Source organism: Suncus etruscus, chromosome X, assembly GCF_024139225.1.
Source record: "Suncus etruscus isolate mSunEtr1 chromosome X, mSunEtr1.pri.cur, whole genome shotgun sequence".
NCBI classification, from domain to species: Eukaryota; Metazoa; Chordata; class Mammalia; order Eulipotyphla; family Soricidae; genus Suncus; species Suncus etruscus.
Window position 1 is genome coordinate 10,921,993 of NC_064868.1, and position 26,429 is coordinate 10,948,421.

Consider the following 26,429-nt stretch of genomic DNA (forward strand, 5'->3'; position numbering starts at 1 on the left):
AGTGATAGGTGGAAGGTGGGTTGAGAGAAGGCATTTTGTTTTGCTGATGTTTTAAAGGGAAATACTTGAGTGGTTAAAAGTCAATGGACAGAGGCAGGGAGATAGATAGCTCAAGATACTGAAGTGTCTGCTTTGTATCTGTTAATCCCAAGTTTGATTCCTAACACTACACAGATCCCTTCAGCACTGTTGAATATAATCCCTGAGAATTGCATCCAGAGTAGCTTCAAGTACTGCAGGATGTGGCCCAATAACCCAAAAAGGATAAAGAAAATAAATGAACAGGCTTCAGTCAAAGTCAAACACATAGAATAGAAAGGAAAACTTTTATGTTTATATGCTAAGAGGGGAATTAAGGAAACATTCCTAGTAGAAGTAGGTGACAGGAAAAATACCAGGTTTGATCTGTTAGGATGATAGTGAGAAAAAGAAGTGTGTCTGTGGAGAAAGTTTTGTATTTGGTGTCAGGAGGATGAGGGAGTTTAAATTGAAGGTTTGGTATGTATCTATAAATTATGAAGCAAGAGTTTCTTGCAAGAGTGATGTATGTGGAAAGGCATTGAGATTAGAGAACATTTAAGAAGGTTTAAAGCTATCAATGTGAGTCATGAGACAGAGAGCTGACAGAAGCAGAAAGGATTCCTTGGCAAATTAGGAGTTAAGTTATCATGCATATAAAGTTCTAAATAACACATTGTTTTCTGACTTTCTTCAGTTACACTTGATTACTCTCCTGAAAGATGGATCACCCACATTAGTTAATGAGGGTTGTCATAATGAAATACCAACGACTTGGCAACTTAACAGCAGTTTAGTTTCTCTGTTCTGGAAGCTTTTAACTTAACATCAAGATGCCAGCAAGGTTGCTTTGAACCTTGAGGTCCCTATGGAAGGATTTGTTCTAGATCCCTCTCCTTTACTTTCAAATGGCTGTCTTCTCCAAAAATCTTCACACAACTTTCCTTCTGAACATCAATGTGTCTAAAGTGTCTCTTCTTTCAATGGCACCAGTAATATTGGAATAAGGCCAACCATGATGATCTATCTTATCGTAACCAAATCACCTCTAAAGATATTCTGTATAAATATAGTTACATTTTGGGATTTTTGGGGTCTGGAACAGAAATCTGTAAATTTAGTTGTAGGGTACAATTTGACCCACAATATGAATACACAGTCGAGTATCCAGATAAGAAATAAAAAGTATACCAACAGGAAAGGAAATGGAAAGTCATAATTAGTTTGATTAAAGGGATCTATCTTGGATATATCTGGGAATTTGAAAAAGAGATATCTGGGATCAGAGGCCCAAATAGCCTATTCTACTAATGTTGTAGAATCTGTAGAAGAGAATGCAATGGGGAACATACCACTATTGAAATGATAGCAAGTACTAGAAACCTTATACTAAACATTACAGTGACATGATTTATCATAGTTTCTAATCATGTATGTGTGTGAAAGAGAGAGAGAGGTGGGGGACACTTGCCACTTTGACCACTATTAGATTCTAATGGACCATTTTATTTTTATCCCACTTTACATTTTCTTTTAGTATGCTTGGGATAAAAATGAAGAATATCTCTTCAAAGCAATGGTGGCTTTTGCCATGAGAAAACTTCCCAAGAGAGAAGCAACAGAGTAAGTAAACAATAAAAATTTATAATTTATTATTTGTGATAATATTCTAGGTAGCATGTTAATTTAAACTCCATCTTGAAAATTATTTGACATACTTTGAAGCATTCATCTTTTAATTTACTATTACATACTTTTATAAGCTGTAGAGAGAATACAACAGGTTACATACAAATGCACTGCATACAGCTGACTAGGGTTTGATCCCTGGCACCCCATATGGTATGTGAGTTTCTTCAGGAGTGATTCTTAGTGCAGAGACAAGACTGAACTTGAAGCACACAATGGTATGCTTTATCTAGCCCAGCTTAAACATTATATTTTGTTTCAATAATATGGTTTGTTCAGGTACTATGAAGAAAGCATAAAATTTTGTAGACATGGAGCCAGAGCAGTGATAGAGAGGTAGGGCATCTGCCTTGCACATGCTAATCTAGAATGGACCACTCCACTCCTCTGGAGTCCCATATGGTCCCCCAAGCCAGGAGCGATTTCTGAGCGCATAGCCAACAGTAACCCCTGATCATCACAGGGTGTGGCCCAAAAACAAAAAATAAATCTGTAGACATGCTCCTTTAGTTTTCAAAAGTAGTAAGATTTCTGCATTTCTATTATATACACATTTTTGTAGATAAACTATGGATAGATATTGGATGGAGGATTAGATAAATTAACAATAGGTAGATAAATAAATAGAAAGACAAGAACAATAACTCTACTTTCATGATATCAGTCTATTCAGGCAGCTACACTCCACAGATTAGATAACTTAAAAAGCAGACTTCTTTCATTATTTTAGTGGAAATGGGAACCTCAGGGCCCCCTCCCAGTGATACTCAGCTAACTGACTGAATCAGTGTTGCAATGTTTGGGTTTCTTGGGCCTTGTGGAACCAGCGACCACCAGCACCAACCCGGATGTGCTTGGGAGAACTCCAGGGTGCCTCGTGGCAATGCTGGAGGGGCCTTGGGGACATGTGGTTCTGGGAACCAAAGAACTAACCATTTGACTGTAACTTGCCCCAAGAAATTTATTTCTCATAGTTTAATGGTCCTGGAAGTCAAAGATCAAGGCATTTGGAAGGTAGGCTTTGTTCTGAACACTTTTTGCCTTGTAGGCATGGAACTAACTGCCTTTTCACTGTGTGCTCAAGTGACCTATTTGTAATTGGTGAAGGGATGAGTTCTCAAGTGATTTTTCTTATGACTACACTTGAACTTATCAGTATTCTACCTTTATGACCTCATTTAACCTCAATTACTGACTTACCTCTCCAAATGTAGTTGTATTTTTATCAGAGTTTCAAAATATGAATTTTGATGTAAGGGGGTCAAATCAGTCCATAGCACTAATTCTGCAAATACCCAATTTATGGAGAGTTCATCCTGCTGTTGGTATTTGCCGTAACATCTGGTTTATTTTCTTAAAAAATTTAGTAAAAGATTTTTTTGTCATTGATTTTTTAAATAATATATTTATTTAATCACCATGATTACAAACATGTTTATAGTTGGGTTTCAGTGCATATCTCCTTCACCAGTGTAATTTTTCCACCACCAATGTCCCTAATCTCTCTCCTCTCCCATCCCCTGCCTGTCTTTGAGACAGGTGTTCTATTTCTCTCACTGTCGTTGTCAGGATAGTTGTTAGTGTAGTTATTTCTCTAACTGCATTCACCACTATTTGTGTTAAAAAGTTTTAAGAATTCTATATTTTATAGATACTTCTGCAGGAATTATCATTTGTGGGGGCATACTCGATGACGCTCAGAGGTTACTCCTGGCTAGGGGAATAATATGGGATGCCGAGGATTGAACCAGGTCTATCCTGGATCTGCTTGTAAGGCAAACACCCTACCACTGTGCTATCGCTCTGGCCCCAGAAATTATCTTTTGGGGAAGGGGGAGTCACACTGGTGACACTCAGGGATTACTACTGGCTCTGCACTCAGAAATCTCTCCTGGCAGGTGCGGGTGACCATATGGGATGCAGGGATTTGAACCACCATCAGTCCTGGATCAGCTGTTTGCAAGGCAAATGCCCTACAGCTGTGCTATTTCTCTGGCCACATGCAGGAATTATCTCTGTCTGCAATGTTTTCTTTTAGCTGTGTTGATGATCACAGGGTATCATCCCTGTTTTCTCTCCTCCCTCTCTTTTTATCACGAGAGGAATGACTGACATGATTAGTAAACTAGAAGAGAAAGTAGATATGGGTTCCTTTGTTTTTAGGGAAACTTGCTATAAAGCTTTTCATCTACATGGTCTTTCAGACTAAGGACTGTTGAGAATTCTGGTACCACATCAATTCAGCTCTGCCAGTAACCCTGTAGCCAAACTGATAAAACTTCAGTATGCTTTTAAATTAGGAATGGCGTGCCTCGGATGATTAAACTTATGCCCTCCAATTGGGCCTTTTATTCTATTTGCTTCATTATTTTGTCTTCACCGTGATGAAGATGAATGGCTTGCTATCCGTGGGTCTTCCTCAAGCCCACAACATGGGATGCATAGGTTATGATTATAAAGCATGCAAAAGAAAGTAGAATCAGGGAGAATCAAACATAATATATGATAGTATCTTATAGACAAGATAATACAATGTAAATGCATTCTGTATGTACAGAGACAAAGGTTGTAGATTCATGTGAAATAGAAAAGGTGAAGAGGCGTTCCAGACAGCAAACACAGTACTTGCCAATTCGGCTAGCCCAGGCTTAGTCTTGGCACCCATATGGTCCCCCCAAGCCCTGGGCAAAGAACCCGGGGAACACACATTTGAAATGTTTTATTTTTCAGAACTTGGAGCTTAGTAGGAGTCTGAAAATCTAATCTGGGGTTTTCCATTGCTGGCAGTGGGTTCATAATTCATCTAAGATGCTCTTGTTAATGGCAGTTGAAAAAAAAACTCAAATATTGGGCCCGGAGAGATAGCACAGACGCGTTTGCCTTGCAAGCAGCTGATCCAGGACCAAAGGTGGTTGGTTCGAATCCCTGTGTCCCATATGGTCCCCCGTGCCTGCCAGGAGCTATTTCTGAGCAGACAGCCAGGAGTAACCCCTGAGCACCGCCGGGTGTGGCCCAAAAACCAAAAAAAAAAAAAAAAAAAAAAAGAAAAGAAAAACCTCAAATATACACCACTAGATCAGGGGTCAAGAATTGTCTCTGAAAGTTTAGCAGAGTAAACTGCAGCAGTGCTGCTGTTGGGCCCAGTGGAATGTGCCACCTAAGACACTGGGATTTGTGGAAGATGGAGTTCCAGGGCTGCCAAATATCCTACGCACACTAGATGCAGGGCACATGGCCTACCAGGGACCTTCTTCTCCAGTGGGAAGGGCACTATGCATGTTGGGTTGGAAAGAGCTCTGCACAGAGGCTGCCTCTTTTAGTATAGGCTGTCTAGGAGACACTAGCACTTTGATTGACAATGGAGTCACAGTGGATAGCTTGTGCATTTCTAAAGTTTTTGGTAAGTTAGAAACAGAAAGAGTGAAGTCTAGATGGTGGGAAATATCTTTTTTTCAGGGATTCAGGTCTTGAAATGTGCTGTTTCTTTATAGTTATCTGCCCTCTCTCCCATCATTGCTTCTTCTGTGAATGTGGTGGAGAGCTTGGTGCTCAGGTGTAATGCATTTCAAACGGAAAGAGTAACTCACAAAAGCGAGTGAAATAATGAACACAGTAGTGGCCATACTCATCGTGGTCATCCTTCCTTTGACCCAGGCCCTCCTACTCTCTCTACTGTAGAGTTGATGCCCTCAAGCAGCAGAACCCAGCATGCCTGATGTGCCTTTTCATACCTGAGCTAATTATGCGGGGGAGGATGCTCTTTCTCAAGAGAGAGCCTGGCTGTGCCCATGCTGGTCCTGCTTGACAGCCCAGAAACCAAGGAAAAGGAGGCCAAGAGAACACTATGGTGTTTGGTTCTGTAAGAAGAGAGATTGGCAAGTTCCCTCATGGGTGGATGCTCTCCTTGCAGGCATTTTTGGGACTGTCAAACCTCTAGCAGGCATTTAGCATTTAGCATACTGGTCTGCCCCATCCCGGGGTGAATGAGAGGGCAGTTTAGAATATCCCGGTGCTGGAGAAGTCTCTATATGGAAGGCTGGCTGCAGCTTCCTGTGAGGGTCCAGAGAGGGTCACTTTATGAATAGCCTACGTTCCTAGGTCCCATAGGGATTCTAGAGGTACCATCAATCCACACTACATTTGAGGCACAGAGGAGGTGTGCAGGTCCACTGGGCATGCCCCCCAATATAGAGCAGAGGCAGAGCAGAGGTAAGGCGGTCGCAGGTGCTCCATGGCAAATGCTAACTTCCCTGCCGGACACACCTTCTTCACACATGTTTTAAGGATAATTAGTCCATTTTAGCAGGAGGAGTAAAAGTCAAATCCCACAGAGTATTTTCTGCTTTTAATGGGGTAGATCAGGTAGTAGATTTCTTCCTCTGCCTGATGATTTCAGAATGAGTCTTGTGATCTAAAAATGAACAACATGCTCCTATAGCCAGGGTAAGGGGATTAATAGTCTTGTGCTTGTAACACAAAGCCCAACTCCTATTTAGTCCTATTGATCCCAGAAACAAGAGTTCATTCTTACCACCCCTGGGATGCAATTGGCCCTTTTTGGCGCCATTGATGAAAAATTCTAGTGGAGCCAAGTCTTAGAGAATTACCTTCAGAATTACCTCGCTTCTTACTTTCCAGGGAAGGAATGGGCACTTGTACCTCTTACTGTTTAGCATAAAAAAAGCTACTTTTGTGTGTGAGCATGTATGTGTGTGTGAGTGTGTGTGTGTGTGTATTTCAAAATCTCTTCTTGTTAAAAACAAGGGTTAAAAGGATTTCTGGAATGTGAGCCAGGAATTCAATCAGGCTCATATAGATTTAATATTGTATAAAAGAAGATATTCTATTCATTTGTGCTAATGGCATTTCAGCTTATTACGTTAACTTATTATTTAAAAAGAAGTATTTAGTTCTTTGCTTGATTAATTTTTTAATTCTGTGCAAATATCTGAGTTTATTTAGTGTAGGTACATTTGGAAGAGAGGTGATGTAAAAAGTGACATATTATGCATATTCTACAATCGAATATAATTTGTATCTATTTGCTGCTAAATACATTTGCTACTGAGATCTGTAGTGTTCATGTTATTTCTAATTTACCACAAGTTATCTTTATAAATAATATTTCCTCATGGTTAGCTCATCAAAACTATGATCCAGAATCTAGGTGTAACAAGGATATCTGTGTTATTAAGGATACTTGTGATTAGGTAAAAAAAAGTTTTGAGTAGAAATGTCCTTAATTCCTTTCATTATTGTACCATGGCTTAGAATAATTTTTCAAATGGTCTCTCAGAATAATTATGAAGCAGTGAGTAGAATCCATAGACATCATTACATCATTTATTAACTCCTTCATTATCTAATCACAATCACTGAATGTCACAGAAACCACACTTACAGAACTCAATCAACATTGATTCACATAGGGAAAACTTAGGCTTTGCTCTCATGTTTCAGGGCCCAGAGAAGACTATGGCGTAAATATTGTGGGTGGATGACTATGTTTAACATATTGGCTTTAAAACCTGGGGCCAGAATTGGGGCCAATGAGCACAGCGAAGGCCCCTCACCTCCCATCTCTCTCTTTTTCCAACACCACCCCTTGGGCAGATACTCCACTGGAAGGGCTGCTGAGCCTGTCTTAGGACAAGTGGTTCCCCACTGGTTGTTTCACCTCTTGTTGGGCTTCAGCTTCCTACTGAGGGAGCAGCCAGAACATTTATTTGTTTCCAAATCAGCCTCCTAACCAGTAGGAAGCAGCAGCCTCTGAGTGAATCTCTGCTTTAGACACTGTGCCTTGCAGCTGTCTCCAGAGCAGGGCTATGTCACTCTTCTGACCCTTCCTTACAACCTTGGTATTGTAAGGAGTGGGTTATTCTTATCGAGTCAGCTGCCTTAATCAGCATAAAATAGAAACATGGTGTTCAATTTGTAGAAAGGAGTTTAGGTATAATTGTTTTCTGAACCACCACCCTGTCCTTTCCCCCCACTGCTTGTTGGAGAAGTTTTCAAATCCAAGGACAAGGATTGATCATTGCTATACATCCATGACCTATTTTGTCTCTCTCTATACTACAGATGAGTGAGATCATCTCATATTCATGTTTCTCTGGCTTACTTTGATGAACACGATGCCCTCCAGGTCTTTGCAGTGAACTTCACAATTTCATTTTAAGCTGTATAGTGTTTCATTATGTGCATATGACACAGCTTCTTTATTCATTCACCAGAATGTCCTTGAACATCTGGTTTTTTTTTATACTCTGGCAGTTGTGCTAAGTACTGCAACGAAATAGGGATGTATATGTTGTTTTGAAGTAATTATTTGTATTTTGTGTTTAGATGTCAAGAAGTGGAATCACATATACCTTTATTGACCACTTTATTCTGTATTTGTATATGTACAGCAGGAAGGAGCATTTTTATTTGCTTGAACCATCAGACTTAATCTTCTTTGCAAAACAGTCATAGAGGAGTGATACTTGGTATTTTGTTGATGAAGAAGAATTAAACCAGATAAAACTAGTGACTTTTTTTTCCCTTTTACTGATATTTGATCTTAAAGAAAATATGGTAATGGTGCTTCTTAAAAGACACAAGACCAATGCAGGGAACGAATCCTAATAAACTGGTGACATGTTTGAAAAGTATCAGAATTAGGGGCCAGAGAGGTGGTGCTAGAGGTAAGGTGTCTATCTTGCAAGTGCTAGTCTAGGATGGACGGTGGTTCGATCCCTCGGCATCCCATATGGTCCCCACAAGCCAGGGGCGATTTCTGAGATCATAGGCAGGAGTAATCTCTTAGCATCAAATGGGTGTGGCCCAGAAAACAAACAAAAAGAAATATTCAAATTAATTTCAACAGTGAACATATTTATAAAGACCTTATGCTGATGAATAGTGGTCCCTTTTGTTTTAATATACCTTTTTCTTAAGCTGCGAGTATGATTTATCTCTTCTCTCTCAAACTGATGTAGTGAATCAGGACTATTTATTAATCCATTGCCTTGTTTTGCTTTTCTAGATTATTTCACTGAGACCGGAAAATTTCCAAAATAACTCTTGATCTTGTTTTGTATATATGTTTATGAGAATGTTATCATATCAGAAAAATATGTATTTTCAGAAATGCTGCTTAGATGATGCAGAGAAAACATAGGTAGCAATGAGTCTCACCAGAGGTAATTTGTCCACCCACTGTCCCCAAAGATATTTGGAGTGATCTGGGAAGACTCTTGTTTGACAATTGGTTATGCTGCTGGCATGTGGTATGTAGAGAGGCCATGGATGTGCTCTAGAGCCTCTGTAAAAATAGGCTCCCACAAGTGAGAATTCTCCAGCATCCAATATTCAGAGGGCTGAGCTTGAGAAAACATGCTCCGGGTCCTACTCATGTCCCTAATGTCCGATTAAATGGTCATCAGAGATATATCCAAATCAAGAAATTATCTTTGGCTCAATGGCAGGACATGACATTTTCCAGATTTCCTGTCATTTCAAAAGCATGTCCTTTTCCTGCTTCTGAATCTTTCCTCCAATAGTTGCCACTTTCTCCATCATCCTTGGTTTTCTTCTGCATCTGTTTCTCAGCTTTGACCCTTTAGAAGACACAGGTGTAATTCTCTCAAGGGTGTGGTGCTGATCATCTTACCAAAGGAACATCAGGAGATGGGAGTATATTTGGGGGTCCTGCCTGTGGTTGGAGAATTGTGGTAGGGACAGAGGCAGGGGTTTGGAGCCACTATCATGTCAGTGGAGCTGCTCATACCCTCCTACTCTGGCTTCCGTTTCCCTTAGACCATTTGTGCCCAGCCTGTAGAGTGGCTGTTTCCTGCTGTATTTCTGGTCTCTGCTCGTAGGAACCAAACTGAGTGGGGCAAAGGATTTTGAGTTAGTTCCAGCAGACTCTCTGACTCTCTAAAGGGCAGAATCATGGCATTCTTAATTTTCAAAGGAAATAAGATATTATAGTATTTCCAAATTATCTTTTCCCTGATTTTTTGGCCTCTTCTGATACCAGAGGTATTCCTGACTATTCACTTAATTTTCTAATGTGGTACTTGCTACCCATCCAGTGCACTTTACATCTCTGTTATTTGACACTCTTTTGTGAGGTTTACCTTTTTGAAAAACATTTGTGTGGCCCTGGGTGAGGTCTGTGCACCTGGGGCAGATCTTTTTTCTGGTAGTGTTTGGATCCCCAACCATTAGCAGGTCTGATGGGGGTGTCGTGGAAGTCATTTACTATCCTCCCAGCCATTCATTTCTTCACAGGGGAAATCTGGGAGAGCCAGATTCCTGTGCTCCCTTTTTTCTTCAAGGTGTAGAATATATTATTCCACTACAGCAAATGCCTTGTTCACCTGATATGTTCAGCTCTTGATGAACATGTACATTGTTTGCTGTTTTTATAGAATGCTTCAAATAATGTGTTTATGTGCGTGTGCTTGTTCAAATGCCTGCATAGGGTACATACTCTGTTTTTCCCCAGGAAACTAAATGTCCTTCAGTTATTGGATTCATTGGCACCCCAGATCTGTGATCTGTGATCCCAGTTTTCTGTATTACATCTAGCATTTGTTATTACCAATTTAATTATTGCTATCTGGACTTTCCAAAGAGTGTATAATGTTTAATATTGTGTTTTCTGAGCTGGGATCATAGCTAAAGGTCCAGGCAATATTCCTTTATCTGTAAGGATCTGACATCAGTTCCTGGTGCCTTATATCTCTAAGACCTAAAAATATGGTTACATAGGTCCTAGCAAAGTCACATGTGCTCTTTGGTAGTCTCCAATACTACTGGGCCTAAATAGTGCAGCTCTTGAACCTAACCTGCCCATTGAGCCTTCTGTTCTGGTTGGCCACATATTGCTGTGAGTGGACCCCTACCCCCCTGAGCACTGCTTCAAACTCCCTCAAAATTACATTGTCTCGTGATCAATGATACCAAATATCTTGAGTATTTCCCATTTCACAATATCCTACTAACCTGGGGGAAATATTTTTGTTGAAAGAGCATAAGCGTATGAGAGGCCAAGGTTGATGGTTTCTGCCAGTAGAGGGCACTGTCCTGCAATGTTCTCTATTGATTCTGCTAAAACTTAATGCTGAGGACATCACGCTGCCAGGAAAATCTTCCCTCAAATGTTAATTGTTCCAAGATGGAGGAAAACAAGTTGAATACCCTATTCTCCAACATGATTATTAGAGAGAAAGATGACAACAAGGCCTATTTTATTTTTAGGTGAACAACTTGGATGCCTTCTTTTTTTCTTTTGATCTCACAGGAACAGGCACAAGATGAGTAGTATGAATCCTGGAAAGTGACATCCACAATGGGTCTTAGTTTGGGGTAGCAGGGGATAGGGATGAGGGTCTGGTGACTTGACACATCCTGTCTGGGTGCTGGAAGGCTATTCCATGTATCACTGTTCCATGTTGGGGCAGAGTCAGAGTTCAAGGGAATGAGGGGCTTCAGGGGACTCTGATAATGCCCTTGTCTGGAGATGTCTTGGAAGCAGGGCAAGCTCAGGGAGTCACTTATCAAGCTATACTACTATTATAGATGGTATTTAGAGGCCCAGGTCTAGGCAAAAACTTGAATTCAACTCAGTTTTCACTACTGCTCAGAACTCAGACATTGAGACACAGAATTCAGCTTCCTTTTCTTGTCCTATAGACTTTAATTTCCCTTACATCCTTTGAACTTTATTTTTCTCTGGTTAACGTAGATGACTTGTTTCTTCTCCTTGGCACGAAAATTCTGGAGTTCTAGGCAGAGGGTATCTTCTCTGGAGTCTCTCTGCAAACAGGAAGAGCAGTTCTCTTGGTTCCCAGGCTCTGGGCATATTGGTGGTGGCAGCTACAGCCTAAGCTTCAGGATATCTTGGAGTTTTCAGAACCATCTTGCCCCAGGGAGTTGTCGGGGAAGGTTAGCCAAATAAGGGCTTATACTGCCCTTCGGTGTGAATAATGCCGGATGAGATGTAGGGAGGGGGGCCCTGGTCTGAACTCTAAATTGGGTCTGAGCTCTGTTAGGCTGAACTCTTAGTCATAACTCCTGGCCAAGGGGAGTTACTGGATTGGGTCTAAAGGGCAGAAGGTAGGTCTGGTCTGAACGAATTAGCATTGCTGGTTTGGGTGCAACAGTGCACTCTTGATGGTGCTCCTGTACCAGTTGAGATAGCTGCCCAGCTGTATGTTAAGATAGCTTCCCGTAGTCCTAATCTGCAGCTCATAGTCCCAGGAGTTGTGAATATCTACAAATAGTTATGGTGACCAGGACAGTTTTTATACTGCAGATATTAGCATGCAACTGTTAGATCTCCTAGCAAGGATCCTACAAGCAACAGGCCCGGAGCCAGAGACACAGAAGCTCTCTGAGTCCCTATCTCCCTGGGAATGAGGCAACAGAGAAGGCTGCTGCCTTCAGTGGTTTCAGGCACAGGGTTCTATGAGCAGTGCCTAAGAACTCTACATGTAAGGGGGAAAAGTAGATTTTTACCGTTAATCATCTGGAGGAGTTCTCTTTCTACATTGTCAAAACAAAGTATTGACAAAACTAAAAAAAGTGCCTCTATTAGAAGCAGGCTGGTAGATAGGGGGCAAATGGGGGTAGCAGAATGCTGGTAGAGGAAAGTGGACAGTGGTGAAGAGATCCGTTCCTGAAAGATTGTATGCCTGAAACCCAATTATGAAGACTTTTGTAATTTCTTGGTGACTACATTTAAAAAAAAAACCGCAAAGCACTCTGTGCTGCATATAGAAATGGATATGCATTCATTTTATTAGGCAAAGGGATGCATGTTTGAGTCTTTTTGGATAATTATACCACTTTTATCAGTTTTGCTCTAGTGGAAAGAGTGAAAGCCCTTAATGTGTGTGCTTTAGCACCATCAATGTTAATTTCATGTAATCCCATATGTTTAGTCTTCCTTTGTTCATAATTATTTTGTGTTCACTTTAGAACATTAATGTCATTCCTTCCTTGTTGTTTATATTGTCATTCCATGTACAGGGAGTAGAGTGAGACATATTATTTACAACTGGAATGTGGGTGACTGCAAGAGTATTGAAAGACTACTGATATATTTAATTTGGAAGCTTATTAATGCACTGCCCCCCCCCCAATGGAGGTACACCAATACTGGCTAATAGGAACTCTTGGATCAAGAGTGCACAATAAACTTTTGTGAATCTGAGATGTGGAAGGCTCAATGAGGAGCAGTACATTAAAGAGCTTGATGAGGAAAGACCAAATTTTGTGGTTCATAAAGAGACCAAGCAGAGTACTCTCAGCTAATTGTGATGGTGATGGTGAAAAAAGTCCTTATTATGCTCTATAGTAGATTTTCTATTTATAAGAAATAATTTCTCATATATAGCTAAGATTATGACATATTTTTATTTGAAATAACATTGCACTGTAATACTATTTAAGCTTCAGTTGTACATTGTAAAAGTAAACATATGTATTCCTCTTGTTTCTATTTCCCCTCCTTGTTTTTTCCCTTCTAGTAAATGGTCCCATATTCAAGTGGTTATTTTTACTTTATTTGGTTCATCTCTTTGTTTTCTTTAAATACCACAAACTATTAAGTCACACTGTGTTTTGCCTTTCTCTGTCTTATTTAACTTCGGCTAATCTTCTCTAGGTCTATACATGTGTTGCAAATGGAAGAATATTATCTTTATTAGAGCCAAATAGCATTCCATATATACAAGATTTTATGTAGACAGTCCTTCTTAAAATGGTAATAACTCTGGAGTCTAATGCCATTTGGTGTTTTCTTATGATGAATTTTTCCTTGTCATCATTTGCAGCATTTCCCATGTCCTTCTGTGCAATGTAACCCAGAGGGTGTCATTCTGGTTTGTGGTTACAGACCCTACGGCAAATTACACTCTTCCTGCTCGTGAGGTACAGGAAGCTATCAGGTAAACACTAACAATGTCTTCTGCTAACAAATCAACTTGTTGATCAATTAAACTCGTCTCCTATATTTCGGAAAATTCTCTCTGCCTTCACAATGATTCATTTAAGATGTCCAAAGAAGTTGTTTTGTTAGTTTGCATTAGAGATTAGTAAAGATCAGTGATTATCATCCAAGTGCAATTTTGGCTCCTAAAGACATTTGTCAATATTTGGGGACATTTTTTAATTGCCACAATTGGGCAAAGATGTGGCACTAATATTGAGTAGACAGAAGTTGGGGATGCTGCGCGGCATGGCACAGCACAGCACAGCTTAGCACAGCACCTCACAACGAAGAGCTGCTTTATCTCAAATGCCAACTGTGCTCTAGTTGAAAAATCTGGATTTAGGTTTTTCCAAGTGTGTTCACTACTGTGTTCTGGGAAGATTACCCTGCAGGACACTATCATATGGTCACTCATTACATGGATTCTGGAATCAATGGTTTGGGTTTTAATTCTAGTTTTACCTCATGATATTTTAATATCTTAAGAGTTAACTTCAATTCATTTTTTTTTTTTTGGTTTTTGGGCCACACCCGGTAACGCTCAGGGGTTACTCCTGGCTATGCGCTCAGAAGTCGCTCCTGGCTTGGGGGACCATATGGGACGCCGGGGGATCGAACCGCGGTCCGTCCAAGGCTAGCGCAGGCAAAGCAGGCACCTTACCTCTTGCGCCACCGCCCGGCCCCTTCAATTCATTTTTTGTTCCTTTTAGGAATAATCATGGTACTTATTTTTCAAAGTTGTTGAGAAGCTTAAATGAATTGATAAATGTAAGAAGTTTTGAGAAACAGAAAAAAAAGAAGTTTTGAGAAACAAATAATACTTTTGACTTTTATGTAGACACAGAAAAATATTCCCATTTGCTGGCTTTCTTATCTTCTTTAATCAATATAAAGTTTTTTCTTTCTGTTTGCTTGATTTTGGGCCACACCCAGTGATGCTCAAGGGTTACTCCTGACTCTGCCCTCAATGACTCTCAGCAGTGTTCAGAGGACCATATGAGATAGTGGGAATAGAAATTGGGTTGGCCTTGTACATGTAAATGCCTTACCCACTGTACTATCACTTTGGCCCCTGTTAATATATAGTTTTTACCTTCAACACATACCACTCTATTTTAAAGGCACACAAATATTCATGAAAATCTATAACATACTTCATTATAAATTATTGAGGTAACTAATAAGATGTTAGCACCTGTACAGCCTACAGATTTCTAAACTAATTCAAAGACCATATAAATTAGAAATCGCTCAAAAAAGTATACTTGGGACAATCAGTAATATTTTTGTCCACATAAAGTTTTTCTGTCAGTGTCTTTCTGTGTTGCCATACTAAAAACTTAAAATCAAAATGTATTCTTTATATCAGAGACACAGAAAAATGCAAATATTATTGGTTTCAATGAGTATGGATTTCATGTGCATCACAATTTCAAATCTATCACATGATTGATGCTGGACAAAGGCCTATCAAGGAAATATTTCCTCTCCGAAGAAAAATGAAACAAAGTAATTCTCACAAAGAATTTACAAGTTCTTGAAATACATGTATTCTCTTTTTACCTAGGAGAAATATCTGCTGAAAAGCACATTTGCTCTCTGTAAATTATTAACATTTAAGATAATGAGTATATGATCAAATGCCAAAGGTTTTGGTGTGAGTAACCATCCATTTCTCTTGCTGAAGCGACAACTCTAGAGGAGAAGAGTATTTGGGGTGAAGGTTGAAGCTGTAGATGAACATGTTCACTATAACATATCTATTTCAAATAAGAGAAACTATTAATGGAATAAGGAAGACAAAGATAACAGAATTGGTGGGCTCAAAAGGATCAATAAAATCAATGTACAATTACAAATAATCAGTGAAATAAGCACTACCAAGAGGGAAGGACAGAAAAAAATACAAGAGCTGCAGAGACAGGTTGTCAGAGTAATTTCAAGACTGTCTCTGTGTGGTTGGGCATGTAAGAATAATCTTGCTTCAGTGTTGATATTGATTTGCTGGAGGAGGTCTTTTCTGATAGTTGGATGCTGGTCTTCTCAGATTTTCAATCAGTTACCAATAGACTCTGGTCTGTGCTGTTCATTACCAATCACATGTGACTTTAGGGCTCTTGGAATACACTATTTGAAACAGTGCTGTATTTCAAGACTCAACACAAATTGAACATGAACAGACTCAATATTGATTTCATGTTGACATTCTTTCCCCTTGGAGTTTTAGACAACATATATTTTTTTTTGGTTTTTGGGCCACATCATATGATGCCCAGGGGCTACTCCTGGCTATGTGCCCAGAAATCGCTCCTGGTTTGGGGGACCATATAAGATACCGGGGATAGAACCCAGGTTTGATCTCAGTCAGCCACATGCCAGGCAAATGCCCTACCTCTGTGCTATCACTCTGACCCCACAAAATACATTTTAAATCTATTTCTTCTGTTTTTTTTTTAACATTTTTAGTGAAGTTTCTAAAAAATCTGAAGTCACCCATTGAGGCTCACATCATGGTTGGTTCAGTTTTCCAGTGCCCCTCTAGAGGCAAATGGAACCAGTGTGCCTACTAGCTTTCAATAAAGGCCATCTGTCCCTGAACACTACCAGGAATGATCCCTGAGTGCAAAACAAAGTCCAGAGCTGGTGAGATAGTACAGTGGGTATGGTCCTTGCTTTGCATGCAGCTGGCCTGGGTTCATTCCCCAACACCAAACACTGCTAGGAATGCTAGGAGTGAGCAGAATCAAGTGTAATCCTTGAGCACAGCTGGGTGTGGCCTAGAAACAAACCAAAATAGTCACTCAAATTAATAAATATCTTTTGATTTCTTCACACGTTCTCCTCACATCATTTTCCATTCTAATTAGAAATTCATTTCTTTTATTTCAGTCAAACAAGCCTTTACTACTAAATCCTCACTAACTGCTACCACTACCATTTTAAGTCATTTATATAAAATTTTTGGTAGTTCACAGAACAGATCATTCTATATCATATCTCCACTCCTGTGTTCACTGTTCTAAAAAAGTGTTTGTCACTCAAGACACTGCTCATATCACCATCATTTTGCCCAGTTTCTTTCATGAAACATTCAGCATGTTCATTCATTCTGTAATTGTGGGATATAGATCTGCCCTTCTTAAGGAGTACAGGGTTCTCAGTATTTTTATTTTACTTTGTATCGCCAGCAACAGCAGAGTACGTATTGATTGGTAAGCATCTGTCTGGTAGCTAGAGATGCACTTTACTGAACAAAAACTACAATATGATTGCCCTCTTCAAACCTTCTAGTGAACCAACCTCAAGTCTAGGAGGAATCTAGGAATCTAGGAGGAATCCTAGAGAAATTATAATCATAAAATGATAGGATTGTACCTTCTATTTGTAATGTTCTTTGTCTTCTTTTTTTTTTTTTGATCATCATTATATTTTAGAATGAATAGAAACCGGATCAATAATGTCTTCCTTCTGAATGACAAGACTCTGGAATTTTTAAAAATTCCTTCTACTCTTGCACCACCCACTGAGCCACTTCTGCCCAACTGGATTATCTTATTTGGTGTGGTACTTTCCGTCATTGCAATTGCCGCTGCTCTATTGGTTGTCTTAGGAATTCACCAACGTAGAAGGTAAGATATTTAAAGGGACTCATTTGAAGAATATTTTTCTGTTTTTTATTATTTAGAGAATTATTCTAAATTTCCCCCCTAGCTGAAGAAAATCCCTAAATCTAAAACTTAGACCAAAACAATGAGTGATTTTCAAAATACCACTTAAATTAAATTGTTAGGCACCTTATGGTTCTTTCTGTTGCTGTCTCTGTGCTCTATACCTTGTGAATGTTTTATATCCAAAATTGAATTTAGGATCAGTGTTAGAATTTTATCAGATGGATATACAGAGCTAAGCAAATTTTAGTAAATAGTTAATATTTTTTAGTCATATGTCTCTAATTCCACCAGCAACTCCACAGTTCATCATATGTATCCCTTCCTAAATCTTCATTTTCTTGGTCTCATGCCATCATCTTGTCCTATATAGTTTTGCACTATTTTATGTATACTCATTCCTTTATTGCCTATAATATACAGAACTGTTCCCTAAAGTGGTCTTTGAACCAACACTTTGGCATCAGATTCACTTACAACATTTGTTTAAAATGTAGGGTCCTTGACTTCCCACTGAACTTGTTAAACTCTGAAGGAGATGAATTTTAACAAATATCCAGTTCTTGTCATTTTCTTAATTTTAGGGCTTTCCATTTTACTACATATACATATTCACATCCTACTCCTTTGTTCACTTACCTAGCTTAGAGAACTCACAAGCATCAGTGTCTAAATTATTGCTTTAAGAGAAAATTTCACGGCAGTGGGAAGTTCCCTAGGCAGAAGAGGAGACAGGATTTTTCAACATGATGAAAGGAGAACATAATTTTGTTTTTAAGTCTTCCATCCAGATGAGTAGTTTAGAGAGTCCTTGACTCTTCATTAGCCACTTTTATTATCCTGCATTTACTGGTCTTTCCATTTGTGCTGGGATCAGCTAGCTCTTTCCTTCTGAGCAGGTTCTGCAGTAATATAATAATCAGGTGTGTGGCATCATAATCTGTTGCCTAGGAGAAGTGAGGTTGTTGTCACAACCTTGAATTCACAAATTCATTTCACATTCAAACCAGGAAAACAGATGGACACATATCTTGTGTAAGCCTGGTGAGTACCAATAATTAGCAAATAGAGTCAAGACAATTATGAACAACCCTCTGAAGATAAATAGATTTGTTGTGTTATAGTTTTGATGTAATCTGGGAGGAGTTTCTCTTGAGCAAAGTGTTGCCTTAAAGGTGACAAGAGGGTGCAGTCTGAAGTGGACAGAGCACTGATTATTGTGGTCAAAGCCCTTTATAATTCTGCAAAAGATATGAGTTGCATTAAAAGCACTTTAGCCTTGAGAAATATAGTAAAACAGAGTTTGACTGTCTAATAAACATACTGTATCAGTAAAAAAATATTAAACTTAGAAGCCCAGAAGAGACCACCATTCTGCTTCTATGGAGCACAGTGGCAATGATGTTTAAGATATGCAATTTAAAATTTACACTTGAGGGAGCAGGGTAATAACTCAATGGACTGGAATGAATTTTTTGCAGGCAGGACTAGGTTTCATCCCTGGCATTGCATGGTTCTTCAGACACCATATGGAGCCACCACTGATTTCTGAGCGAGGAGTAGCCCCTAAGAACCACTGGGTGTGGCCCCAAATGCAAAAGGAAATAAACAAAACAAAAACTGTCTATCAAAGAAATTTTTTGGTGATAGGGGCACATCTGGAGGTGCTCATGGGTTACTCCTCACTTTGCACTCAGGGATCACTCCTGGTTGTGCACGGGGTCCATATGGAGTACCTGGGATTAAATACAAATTAGCCACATGCAAGTTAAATGCCCTATCCTCTGCAATATCATACTGGCCCCCTAATTAGGAATTTTTCTTTAAGACATTTTTAATTTAGTCTTTAATTAAGGAAATTTCTTAAGAAAATCTTCAACATTTTGTTAGTTGTGTTAATAATATAATTGCATTGATTATTGAGAGCCATTGATTAGAAAATAATTCATACAGTGGAGCTCAAAGCAGGTAAACACAAATGCCAGCTGTACTTTTTAGCTGAATAAATATATACAAGTCATTACTATACTATATAAAAACTTCTTGCTTGGGATTTTATTAACACCACTTATTTGAAAAGGTAAATAATACTATTAGGTCCATTGGTTATTCTAACTGTGAACTAGCTAGCTAGTTAGTTCTAATATTTTATTTATAGCATTTATATTAAGTATGAGTATTTCTGAATATTTTAAGTCAACTCTTTTGATTTTTAGTTTTGAATTTTGAGGCCACACCTGATAAGGTTACTCCTGACTCTGAGCTCAGGAATGACTCCCAGAAGATTCGGGGAGCCATGTGGGATTCTGAGGAAATGAACCTAGGATGACCATGTGCCAGGCAATCACCCCTGCCACTGTATTATCACTTCAGTCCCTTTAAATCAACTCTTGCAAGCCTACCATTACAACTGCTACCTCCTTATAAAATAATTCAATAATATTGTTTATTCATATTTACTCATATTGCCGAGAATCACAATTTGTGTAAATGAAAGAAAAATGAAGAAAAAAACTTTGAAAGTATTTTTTTAAACTTTGAGGCAGCAATTAGGAGCTGGGTAGATGGATAGCAACTCAGATGAACAGCCTATACTCCACAGTGGTGTCTATATCACATTAGCTAGTCCCCAGCCCAGAAGATTCAATTCTCTGGTCAGTATCATGATAATAGTGATAATGATGATGGTAGTCTTGATGGTGATGGTGATGGTGGATGCTGGCAATGAAGACTATGTTGTTGCTTTGATGTAACAATGGCAATGATGTGAAGTTGATTATGTGTGTTTTAGTTTAAAAATTACAAATCAATCCCCTTGGTCTGGAGATCTGTCTACAGTTTCTGGTGTTCACTAATGAGTGGTTTGAGCAAGATACATGTGGAAAATGAGAATAACAATATTTTCTGAAATAGTTTTAGTGACGAGAAGACAAAACTATTGGAATACTCACAAGTAATATATATATACAAATATATGCACTATAAATGCTATCTTAATGTAAGTTACTAGTATCACTATCAAAACGTAGCTATAGATGAATAATTCTATATAACATGGTCATTTAAAAGTGATATAAAAGGAGATTCACAGATATAGCACAGTTTTCAGACTTAGATGTGCATAGTATATTGCTTTATAAATATGGTATTTAGATAGTATGTTTTAATGTTAGGGCCTTAGCGTGGCACCTTAAAGTTGTTCTGAAGTCATCACTCTTGAAGTCAAGGCCTAAGGAGGTAAAACAGAACTAATTCCTTTATAATCAACATTTTCTGTCATTAAGAACTAGCATACAAATCTTGGAAGAGACAAACAGATTATGTGGATGATCCTTACAAAAAAGTTTGTACAAAACCATGACAAATATCAAGACATAGAATCCTAGTCAATAGACATAGTTAAGCAGTCACTAGTAAACCAATTTGGTTTATTTCTAGCTGTATTTACATTTCTATAAATAACCAGATATATACCTCTAGAAATCCTTCTCTTTCTTTTCACACACTCAACCAACATTTACTATATGGTGACATCACACTCTTATAAAATCTTAATTTAATACAGTCTCAAAAATGTAAGTGTAAACAAATCAGAATTGTTGTAACTAATAATTGTTTTTCTTTACTGCTATTAAATGTGCATACTTGATGTGTATTTCGAGTGATGCCTGGGGAGAAAAAATATTCTAGATTGCCTCCTTTCATCTCTTACACTTTTTTGAAAGAAAAGTCATGCAACACATTTGAGCCTGAGAACCAGGGTAAATAAAATCTTAGTAACATTTGGGAATAAAATGATTTATGCAAGGCACCTAGTTTTGTTTATTCCTGTAATATGTTTATTGTATTGTTGCTATCATATGGAAGAAATAAATTGCCCTACCCATAGTTAGAAAGAAATGGTACTAGTATTGAAACCAGATGGGTTTGGTTTTAAAAGCCCGCCTGTCTCACTATTATAATGTCCACTGGAATAGCTCCCATCACAGTTATTTTATCCAAGAATTATACATAATAATTATAAGAATTAGTCCCAATTCCCCAGTAACTTATTTGTTCTTTTTTATTACTTTATTTAAACATTCTGGTTTATTTTTTTATTATTATTTATTATTATTTATTATTATTATTTTATTTGCATTTTTCAAAATGCAATTGTTTCTGGCCTTCAATGTTTCAATACTACTCCCGCTACCAGTGTAATATTGTCCCCAGTTTTCCACTCAACCCTCATCCTTCCCCATTGGCAGGTACAAAATAATTTACTTCTGCTTATTATATCTAAATAGTAATGCAATCATTTCACTAAAAGAAAATTTCTAAAAACTGTTCTATCTCACAACAATGCCTTTAAGTCATTGCCTGAAAGTTTACTAAGCTGGTTGTTACTACTTGGGCATTTTGTGTTATTAGTTTGGTTTGTTGAGCTGAGGTGGCTTCAATGCTACTTTCACATTTAATTTGGTATATTCTTATTGTGATGTTTGTATAAAAAATTTGGAGTTGTTATGCAGTCACCTATGCTGCCGTACACTCTAGGAATTCCAGGATCTGTGGAGCTGGGCTGATGAGGAGGCATGGCAAAAACTCTGGGATGTGGATGTAGCTGTCAGGGCTTCTGGAGGGCAGGAGGGGTGATGGAGGCTAACTACCCCCATTCTGAGAAGACCCCAGAATTTTTAGTCCCCAAATTGACACTTTAAAAATCCTATTTGTTTATCCATTGTTTTTCTGGCTATTCTCAGCCCTTGGTCTTAAGCTCTGTATCTTTGAATGGAGGTAGAAATATCTTTTTAGTTTCAGGGGCCACTTCTTGATCTTAGCAAATCCCATTTCTTAACAGACCGAACTTCAATTGCCACCTACTACCTTTTCACCTCTTTTGTCCTTCTCTCTGGATTTAAGAGAGCTATTCATGTCCTATGCTCCCATAAAGCAACTTTATATACTTTAGCCGTTTATCCCCATCATCTTCATGAACCATTTGACATTGCAGGTAAAGCAGAAGTTTATAACACTCCGTTTTCTTTTTCAGAAAAACAAATTTATGTTTTAAGCAGTACACCAAACAGAATGATCCAGAAATCTAGTTAAGTTTTATTGTTCTTAAAGTAATGAAGATGTAGTGAATCATTTTATTACAGTACATACATGAAATGTGACAAAGGGCTGTCTTACTGTTAGACAAACTTTGAACCCTTTATCATGTCCACTAGCCCACAAGTAACTGACACTGCAGTTTGTGAAACTTGGCAATCCCAATTCTTTGAACAACTGGATCTATGGTTACAACAGAACAATATGTACCTAATTTGCCACTCACACAGTTTTGTTTAATAAATCTCCATAGAGACTTCCCATGGGATATTTTTGACTGAAAAAATCTTTTCTTTTTAGCTGTTCCCCATCCCTTTCTGATGACTGATAGACCATTTTTCCTTTGTGTCTGGGGATAGAAATGTATAGGCAAGAATCACTGCAGTGATCTGTGTATCCCAGCTCTCTGTGGTTTTACTTTTAATCCCATAAAAATTTCACTAAAGACAATGACAAATAAATACTTGGTATCATTATTTTTAAGATAACTATTATTGCATTGCCATCTACTTCAGAATGTTCTACCCATAGAGACTTTTGTAATATGGGCTCCATACTTACATACACAGATTTATTGGGATGTTTGTATAGAAAAATTTGGACTTGTTATGCACCCATGGATACTGCCATATACTCCAGGAATTGCAGGATCATTGGAGCTGGGATGATGAGTTGGCATGGCAGCAAGTCTATGATGTAGGTGTAGCTGCCAGGACTTCTGGAAGTAAGGGGTGATGGAGGCTGCCAACCCCCACTTGCCCAATTTATCATCTAACCAATCACCCATTGATATAAATAATATAAACACTTAACTATTTGAAATCAGTTTGTTATGGATAATTATTATTCACTCACAGCCCAACGAGGAACTATTAAGTAATATGTATTATATATTTTGGATGATAATTTGTAAATATACACTTACTACTAGGGTGTTTTTCTACTAAAATATTGCTTCTCTCGTCCATGACCTATTCAAATTATGAAAGGAGGAAGGATGTGTAAAATTTGAATTTTCCCTGTTTATTTGAAACCTTTTTGCTTTTGTACAAGTGCTATGCATCTTTCAACTAATAATAAGCACTTTGAAAGATAGTTAATGAAAGAATGTTATATACTATGAATTAAAGTGATTTTATTGATGGCTATAGAATGTCAATTACTTTTTCTTTCTGGGAAGCATAAAAAGTGATGGGCTCCTGTCTACAGGAAAAGACAATGTGTTTCTTGTCCTCTAGTGGATGATTTCACTTGTTTGGAGAACATTCTCATCACATGAAATTCTATGCTTACTATAACCTGTGCTTCCTACTGATCCCTCAGGCTTGGAATGACTAGGTGCAGTTTCTTTACCCTGAGAATGAAAAACACAGCATTTCATCTTTTCCTAGGTCACTGGAGCTACAGTACTTGACTTTCAATCTAGCATTATACCTATAGCAATACATATACCATTTGACAATGTTTTATATATATAGTGGCAAAATACATTTAGGTGATGACAGTGAGATCTCTATTATTGAAATGTTGCTTGATATTTCCTTATAAACTTCAGCTATTTGAAATTATTAATGTATGATCAGCAAATTCTGTAAAATCTATGCTAAGTTTTAATTATTAAGGTATTAAAATAAATATTTTCTCCATTCATTTGAGAAAATCACAATACTAGAATTAAAAAACAAAACATTGCCTTCTCCTTCCTTCCTTCCTTCCTTCCTTCCTTCCTTCCTTCCTTCCTTCCTTCCTTCCTTCCTTCCTTCCTTCCTTCCTTCCTTCCTTCCTTCCTTCCTTCCTTCCTTTAGTAGATCCTATTCAAGTCCCTATTTTGGGCTATTGAGTAACTTTGTCTACATTAGTTTATTAATCTATCCATTCATCTACAAATTTATCCCATTAACTTCTCACCCAACCACCCACCCATTGATATATGTTCATTGATCAGTCCATTTGTCTACCTAATTAGCTAACCAGTCACTCCAATTCTAAGAAAACTATTGCTTACTTTGTTGAGCCAAGGTTAGCTATTTCAAAAAATATCTTTGAGTTTGGATTTTATCATAGCTTCCTCCTAAGAGATTCAGATAAAAAATTTTGATTGGGTGGGTGGTTGGGAAAGAACACAGAATTTAAATATTATATAATATATTTATATAATTATATTTATAATATAAATACTATAAATTATAACAAATAACTATATAATATAATAAAATAATATAAATTTAGTAATTATATTATATTGCTATATATTATTAGTGTTCCAAATTAAACATCTTCCTCTGATCTATGTACTTTATCATCTGACTTCCTATCTTGAGAGCATCTTTTCACCTCATAAGTGCTTTACATTCTTCAAAGTAGTTTTGAAAATATAGTGTCATCAATTATTTCATCATTCTAAGGTTCCTCTTCCCTTTCCTCTCTTCATATATGTACAGAAGACTATACATTATCCTCTTAGGTCCCAGTCATTCTTTTTATGTGCTTTTAGGGAGAATAATGCAGCATCTGAAGAGGATGACACTGAAGATAAGTGTGAAAACACACCCAGAGTTGAAAATGGCATCTCCTGCGACTCCCTCGACATGAAGGGAGGGAATATTAATGAGGCCTTCATGGTAGAGGATGAGCGTCTCACCCCTCTCTAAAAGGCTACTGATTTTGCTGTAGCAAGAAAATCAACACTTTTTTCCTATGCAACTGCTATGTATAACAAATTGTATAGGGAAGATTATATAGGTTTGTTTCACCAATCTTCTGTAAGAAATCTTGAATGTGCATAAAAGTGAAAGGACAAATCAGTTATACCCACAAAAATTATATATTGTTGGTTAAGAATATTCTAAAATATTTTTGATAAGAGTTTATAAATATTGTCATATAATGTTTATAGTTATTTACTTAGAAATGTCCTAGTATTTAGGCATTTCTAGAAATAAAGTTTGGTCACTAAAATGTTATATATGCATGTAAATGTATATATAAGGATCTAAGAAAATTTTTCAGCAGAAAATTTCTATAATTGAAAATAGATTCCTTCTTAATATTATTTGTATCTGACTAAGCAAAAAAGAATAAAAAGCGATTATAATTGAGATGGATAAAAAATGGATATGCAAAGTGGAATTTGATCTGGTTATCATGCCAGCAGTTGCATATGTATTTTATCACTATCAGTTTTTCTATTCTTGAACTGTCTGTGATTTGTTAAAGTCAATAAAGTGCATTCATCTCCTTTTGATTGTTTGTGTAACTGATTGTGGTCTGAGATCTATTTTCTCTGCAGCATAGAAAATTTAATTTCTAATAGATATATTTAATCTGATCTGTAACCCTAGAAATGAAGATTTTTGTTTTATGCATTCTCGCTTAAAGATAACAGAGATTGTAGATTTTATTTTGCTACTAGATAGGTAATGCATCATTCAAAGTACTAATAATTATTACACATTAATTAATCTAAAGGACACAAGCACACATGGCTATCACCCTTAGTTCAAATTACAGCAGTAGTCTCTGGCCCACACTCTTAACCTCTACTCTTCCCTGAGTACAGACTCTAACATGGGTAGTTATGCTGCAGGTGTCTTGCGTCTCAGCATCTCTAGTGGGGGAAAAGTCCTTAATGAGAGAAAAACGGGTAACATGAGTGGCCGAATATGAAATATGAATTAATAAAATCACACAAAATAAATTGTATGGGGACCCGCATCTTCAATAGACATGAGACAATTTTACTCTTCCATGTTGCTAAGATATATATACCCAGTCTCTGGTATGAAAGGAATTTCCGCATTGACAAAAGGCAGGGAGTCATAGAAGAAGAGACACAATGACAGCAGGCCCTAAAATATACATATCATAAACTAGCTGATACAGGTGAAAAGAATCCTGAGCTTGGAAGGGAGGAAGTAACATAAGGTAAAGGGGTTGTAGCTAGTTTAGAAAAGAGGATCTTATGACAAAAG

The 26,429-nt window shown here is 37.8% G+C and overlaps 1 protein-coding gene across 1 annotated transcript in view; it reads left to right on the forward strand.

Annotated features, from left to right (window-relative positions):
- The window catches only part of CLTRN (collectrin, amino acid transport regulator), a 28,110-nt gene extending 3,001 nt beyond the window's left edge, over positions 1 to 25,109 (forward strand). The window contains exons 3-6 of the mRNA XM_049766823.1: positions 1,556 to 1,641; positions 13,536 to 13,649; positions 17,128 to 17,322; positions 24,953 to 25,109. Coding sequence (XP_049622780.1) covers positions 1,556 to 1,641; positions 13,536 to 13,649; positions 17,128 to 17,322; positions 24,953 to 25,109 — 552 coding nt within the window. The remainder of the gene's footprint in view (positions 1 to 1,555; positions 1,642 to 13,535; positions 13,650 to 17,127; positions 17,323 to 24,952) is intronic.
- The last annotated feature ends 1,320 nt before the right edge of the window (positions 25,110 to 26,429 follow it).